Source organism: Loxodonta africana, chromosome 23 (genome assembly GCF_030014295.1).
Source record: "Loxodonta africana isolate mLoxAfr1 chromosome 23, mLoxAfr1.hap2, whole genome shotgun sequence".
NCBI lineage: Eukaryota > Metazoa > Chordata > Mammalia > Proboscidea > Elephantidae > Loxodonta > Loxodonta africana.
The window spans coordinates 34,909,339-34,915,833 of NC_087364.1; the positions used below are offsets into that span (position 1 = coordinate 34,909,339).

At 35.4% G+C, this 6,495-nt stretch overlaps 1 protein-coding gene across 8 annotated transcripts in view; it reads left to right on the plus strand.

Annotated features, from left to right (window-relative positions):
- The window catches only part of NMD3 (NMD3 ribosome export adaptor), a 65,504-nt gene extending 60,363 nt beyond the window's left edge, over positions 1-5,141 (plus strand). For all 8 annotated transcript variants that reach the window (XM_023541318.2, XM_023541319.2, XM_023541320.2 and 5 more), the window contains 2 exons: positions 1,969-2,039; positions 2,835-5,141. In XM_023541318.2, coding sequence (XP_023397086.1) covers positions 1,969-2,039; positions 2,835-2,968 — 205 coding nt within the window. In that variant the 3' untranslated portion in view covers positions 2,969-5,141. The remainder of the gene's footprint in view (positions 1-1,968; positions 2,040-2,834) is intronic.
- The last annotated feature ends 1,354 nt before the right edge of the window (positions 5,142-6,495 follow it).

The window sequence follows — 6,495 nt, forward strand, 5'->3', positions numbered from 1 at the left end:
TTAAGATGGTTTTTGCTTACTATCTAATTAGTGAATACTGCTCTCCCTCCCTCCCTCCCCACTCTCGTAACCATCAAAGAATATTTTCCTCTCTGTTTAAACTATTTCTTGAGTTCTTATAATAGTGGTCCTGTACAATACTTGTCCTTTTGCAGCTGACTAATTTCACTCAGCATAATGCCTTCCAGATTTCTCCATATTATGAAATGTTCACAGATTCATCATTGTTCTTTATTGATGTGTAGTATTCCATTGTGTGAATATACTATAATTTACTTATCCATTCATCCATTGGTGGGCACATTGGTTGCTTCCATCTTTTTGCTATTGTAAACAGTGCTGTAGTGAACATGGGTGTGTATACATCTGTTCGTGTAAAGGCTCTTATTTCTATAGGATAAATTCCAAGGAGTGGGCTTGCTGGATCATATGGTAGTTCTATTTCTGTTTCTATTTTATGGTAGTTCTATTTCTAGCTTTTTAAGGAAACGCCAAATCAATTTCCAGAGTGGTTGTATCATTTTACATTCCCACCAGCAATATGTAAGTGTTCCAGTCTCTCCACAACCTCTCCAGCATTTATTATTTTGTGTTTTTTGGATTAATGCCAGCCTTGTTGGAGTGAGATGGAGTCTCATTGTAGTTTTGATTTGCATTTGTCTAATGGCTAATGATCATGAGCGTTTCTTCATGTGTCTGTTAGCCACCTGAATGTCTTCTTTAGTGAAGTGCCTGTTCATATCCTTTGCCCATTTTTAATTGCATTATTTGTCTTTTTGTAGTTGAGTTTTTGCAGCATCATGTAGATTTTAGAGATCAGATGCTGATCAGAAATGTCATAGCTAAAAACTTTTTCCCAGTCTGTAGGTAATCTTTTTACTCTTCTGTTGAAGTCTTTGGATGAGTATAGGTGTTTAATTTTTAGGAGCTCCCATTTATCTAGTTTCTCTTCTGGTGTTTGTGCATTGTCCCTATTTTTTCTTCCATAATCTTTATTGTTTTAGATTTTATATTTAGGTCTTTGATCCATTTTGAGTTAGTTTTTGTGCATGGTGTGAGGTATGGGTCTTGTCTGATTTTTTTGCAGGTGCAGTCTCTTGTTTGAGTTACTCCCAAATTATATTATTTTGAACGACAAAGTACAATTAGGGAAGACAAATTTTCCAGAAATGACCTAACTGAGTATTAATTTTGGATTCTTGTTGAGGTATCAATTGAATCAGTATAAAAGAACAAAATGATATTTAACACAGGTTTGCTAATTATTTCTGGGGTTATAACCTGACAATTACAGTGAGAAGTTAAGGGTATCACCAATAGCAAATGGACACCTGTGATTTGAGATTAAAGTAAGACATAACTCACTAATATCAAAGATGCTATTTCTCAAACAACTTAAATAGAAATGAATGTAATGTGCTCTAGAGAACTGTATTGTTTTTTTCCAAAATCAACCCTAGTGATTGTGAAGAGACAGATGTCTAAAAAATGAAGAGTTTAAATAAAATGGTTTTGTAAAATGTGAGTGGAAAAGAGCAATATTTCTAAAATAGAATCTTAAAATGTAATTTAAAATAGATATTTATATGCATGTTAAATTAATCAGATATTAACTAATATATTTTACTATTTTACTTATAGTCTTAGAAGTGTGTATGTATTCAACTTGGCTATGAGACTTTTAGGAGAAAGGTAGAGTAGGGAATCTTCTCATTGTCTTATATTTAACAACTCCTTATTTTTTTTTTTATTAAGCTATGTAATTTTTTTAGTGATGTAATTTTAAAAGAAAAAAGTTTTTAAACCTATGTCGAAATATTTAATTAACATTAGTATTTGACCTGCAAATATTCTTTTGTAAGATTTTAATACTTAGAGCACATTTATCCTACAGCGCTAAAAGTAAACGTAACTTTATGCTTTCTTGGTAAAGATGAAAAACTTAAATGTTTCTATACCCTTGTATAGGCAATATGAAGATTTCCTTGAAGATCTCGAAGAAGATGAGGCAATTAGAAAAAATATCAACATTTACCGAGGTTGGTTTTTGAGGAGTGTTTGACTTAAGCCATATCTTGTGTGTGTGTGGATTTATTACCGGTAGCATGAGTATTTTGATATCTTAAACTTTGATTATCATTGTTTGTTTTTTAAACTACTCTGTAGTCACACTTTTTTAAAAAATAGTATTTGCAGAGCAGTAAGACAGTAAAATATTTTCTGTACCACATTTGGTATCATTTGCATCTCAGCCTGATTCCTCAGATTGCTGGCCTCTATACTAATGGTGGTTTTTTATACTAGTGGAGGAAACCCTGGTGGCATAGCGGTCAAGTGCTACAGCTGCTAACCAAAAGGTTGGCAGTTCAAGTCCACCAGGTGCTCCTTGGAAACTCTATGGGGCAGTTCTACTCTGTCCTATAGGGCCGCTATGAGTCGGATCGACTTGACAGCAGTGGGTTTGGGTTTTTTTTATATTAGTGGAAATTTCATACATTTGTACACGTCATTCATTTAGTGCATATTTGAATGCCTGCTCTAGATATGATCCAGAAGCCTCTGATCAAACAAAAACCCAAAAACCCATTGCTGTCGAGTCAATTCCAACTCATAGCAACCCTACAGAACTGCCCCATAGGGTTTCCAAGGAGTGGCTAATGGATTCTAACTGCTAACCTTTTGGTTAGCAGCCAAGCTTTAAACCACTGTGCCACCAGGGCTCCCCTGATCAAACATAGTTAGATAAAAACAGTGGTGTGGTCGGGGGGAGGGCAGGTATTTGTATATTTCCATATTTATATTCGTTTGAAATCTTTCTTGTATTTTTTTCTTAGATTCTACCATCCCTGTGGAAGGTGATGCAGATGATGAAGGAGCACCTCGAATTAGTCTGGCTGAAATGCTTGAAGACCTTCACATTTCCCAGGATGCCACTGGTGAAGAAGGTGCATCAATGATGACAGAATGAGATCATGCTGTAGACTTTTCACATCTGTGAACTTCAGGGAATTGGACAGAATAATTTTTTCCGAGTATTCCATCTATGTCTCCATATTGAAAGAAGAGAAGTTTAGCTTGGAACATGAATAAACATGAGTATTTTGATTGCTCACTCAAAGCGCTGAAAAACATGGATGACTTTGAAATTTTAGATAACAAAAAATATGAAGAATGTAATTATTACTGATATTTAGGCCACTTCTGAACTTGTAGAGTTTTATCACATTGCTTTTTAGCGTACTGTGATGCTAGATTTGGAAGCTCAACTTATTAACTAGATTTTCAAGCATATAACAAGCTTTTACATTCTTTTCACATAGATTGATTTAGTAAAAGAGCTTATAAAAATTGTTTTAGCGTAAACTTATTACACACTTTGATCCACTTTAGATTATTTTTATGTTGTTGAGTTTAAGATGTTGAGGCTCAGCTTATCACCAGGCATTTGGAAGGAAAGTTAGTCTTTATTTCTTCATAAAGTTAACATCTTTAAATACTGTTAGACTGGGGGTTGTCTTGATTTTTATTACAGTAGAAGAAAATACATTTAAAATAGTTGCGGAATTTGAGCAAACAATCTTTATTTATAAAAGTTTAAATTAAAAAAATAGTACTTCTGTTAATTTTGCCTGTGCCTGCAGCTCAGGAAAGTAGCTGCTTTTGTCATAAAAATGTTTTCCTATCATTTCAAGGATTTCGTTGTAAGTTTTGATTATGATTTGAGAAGGAAGGAATTTGCTGTCATTGAACATGTCACTGTTCAGAAGAGTAATAGATACCAGGATATTGATGATGAACTAACAAAATTGGGCTACATGCTTTTTAAAACCATGAATAAGGTTTGAATGAGGAATGCCTTACATTCTTGAAAGAAAACCCTTGAAGTATTAAGCTCCCATTTTTGTAAGGAAGATCAGACGTACTAATTATACCAGAACTAAGAGCTAATTCGTTAATTCTATGTGTGATGTTGTTAGGTGCTGTCCAGTCAGTTTTTGAATCATAGGGACCCCATCTGATAGAACTGCCTCATAGGGTTTTTTAGGTTGTTTTTTTTTTTTAATATATTGGAGCAGGTTGCCGGGTCTTTCTCTTGTGCAGCTGCTGGATGGATTTGAACTGCCAGCCTTTCGGTTAGCAGTTGAGTGCTTAACCACTGTGCCACCAGGGCTCCTTAATTCTGTGTATACCACCAAATAAAGAGACTGAGCAAGTGTGAATAGAACATTTTCTTTTTTTTAAGGATTGCATACCCCAATTCTAAAGTTTTGAATGAAGGCCTGAACTTTCTAAAGTGGCTTCCTTTTTGTCTACGTAGTCGGTTAAAGTTATAGAACTAAGAGCTATGTCCTTTTCTTTTTCACGGTAATCTAACGGGGATGCCAAGTTCTTCACAGGTGAGCTTGACCATAGCCAGTTCACGCTTGTGGTCTGTGTTTTACCTCTTCTTTATCAAGACTTTTAAAAGTATGAAAATAGAAACATTTCCGCCCTTTTTTGTGTGTCACTGAAGTGATGGCATCAACGTCATATTTAAATGAAAGGGTATCTAATGTAGCTTTCTAAGGTAGAATTGTTATGTTCTTTAAGTGCTTGTTATATATGATTTTTCCACTGAAAAATAGTTTCCCACCATTCCAATTTGGTCTTAACTGTTTTTGATGATGTGTCTTTACGAGTAATGAAATCTGTTGGTTGAAAGAAAGCTGTGACAAGGTAAAGGAATATAGCTAAGACAAAAACTTAGTAAAGAACTTGCACAGAAGTTATATGACCTTGATAAATCTACCATTTTAGAGTTTGGTTTCCAGGCTTGCAGGTTCTAAAATCTTCTTACTGAAGTCCCAAAGTTTATATTACTTGGGGACGCTGGTATTGATTAATTCACAAGAAGCTGATTAGTAACCCAGTTCATAAATATCTTACAATTCAATATGATCATTATCTTCCTTTGTAGCCGGATTTGCTCTTGAAGCTGCTGTCTATAGTTAGAAGTTCCTTGATGAGCAAGGAAACAGGAGACAGAGTTGGTTGTGTAATTTAAATGTTTAATAATATCAAGTTAATTCCTTGCCACAGTAAAAAAAAAAAAAAGCTGCCTTTGAGTTCATTTTTACTCAATGGCAACCATGTGTGTATCAGAGTAGAATTGTGCTTCATAGAGTTTTCAATGACAGATTTTTCAAAAGTACCTTTTTTTACACAAATAACACACATATGTTTTTTCGCCAACTGCTCAAACCTCCCCTTCCAGCACTGTTTTCATAAATGGGCTAGGCCACTGCATTAAATGTGTGAGTGCGTTATTTGGGAAAAAATATGGTATATCACCAGGACTTTCTTCCAGGGAGCTTCTGGGTGGATTTGAACCTCCAACCCTTTGGTTGGCAGCTGAACTTAGGAACTTCATGCTGTGTGCTGGGGACTTAGGAACTTCATGCTGTGTGCTGGGGACATACCCCTTGCATAGTACTGAGCCATTGCCAGAGTTTTCCTTAGAGTCTAGTAGATGTGTTCATGTTGACTTGATCAGATATTTCTTGCCCAAGGGACATTTGTATTTTTTAATGGCTTATTTTTAATTTTGACATAATCTCAGACTTAAAAAAAAGGTGCAAGAGTAGTACAAAAAATTCCTGGGTACCTTTCACTGAGATTTGCCAAATATTAACATTTTACTTCATTTGCCTTGTACAAGTCTCTCTTTGTCTCCCTTTCTCTTTATCTCTGTTATTCCTGGATCTTTTAAAACTAAGGTACAGACCTCATGCCCCTTTAACCCTAAAATACAGTTTTACTGTCAACTTGTGATGTGTTCTTTAACTTTATGATTTGCTTTTTATGTATCATATAAATGGAATCATATAGTATGTAGCCTTTTGAGTCTGGGTTCTTTCATTTAGTGCAATGCATTTCAGATTCAACCAACTTGTTACATATATAAAGAGTTTATTCCTTTTTATTTCTGAGTAGTATTGCATTTTATGATGTACTACAGTTTGTCCATTTCGCTGTTGAGAGACATTTGAGTTGCTTCCAATTTTTGATGACTAGGAGTAAAGTTACTCTGAACAATTTTGTACAGATTATCATTCTGTTTGGGTAAATAACTAGGAATGGGATTGCTGGGTCCTGTGGTAATTGTAGGGGCTCTTAACAATGGTTAAGTGCTTGACTGCTAATCAAAAGGTTAGAGCTTTTAGCCTACCAGCAACTGCGTAGGAGAAAAGACCTGACAATCTGCCCCTATAAAGGTTGTTGTGAGCTGTCAAGTTGAGTCTGACTCAGTGAACCTACAGGACACCGTAGAACTGCCCCATAGGGCTTCCTAGCTGTAATCTTGACAGGAGCAGATTACGAGATCTTTTCTTCTGTGGAGATGCTGGTGGGTTCAAACTGCCGACCTTTTGGTTAGCACTTGAGCTCGTAACCATTGCAGCAGCAGCACTCCTTCAATGAAGATTACAGCCTAGAAAACCATGTAGGACAGTTTTA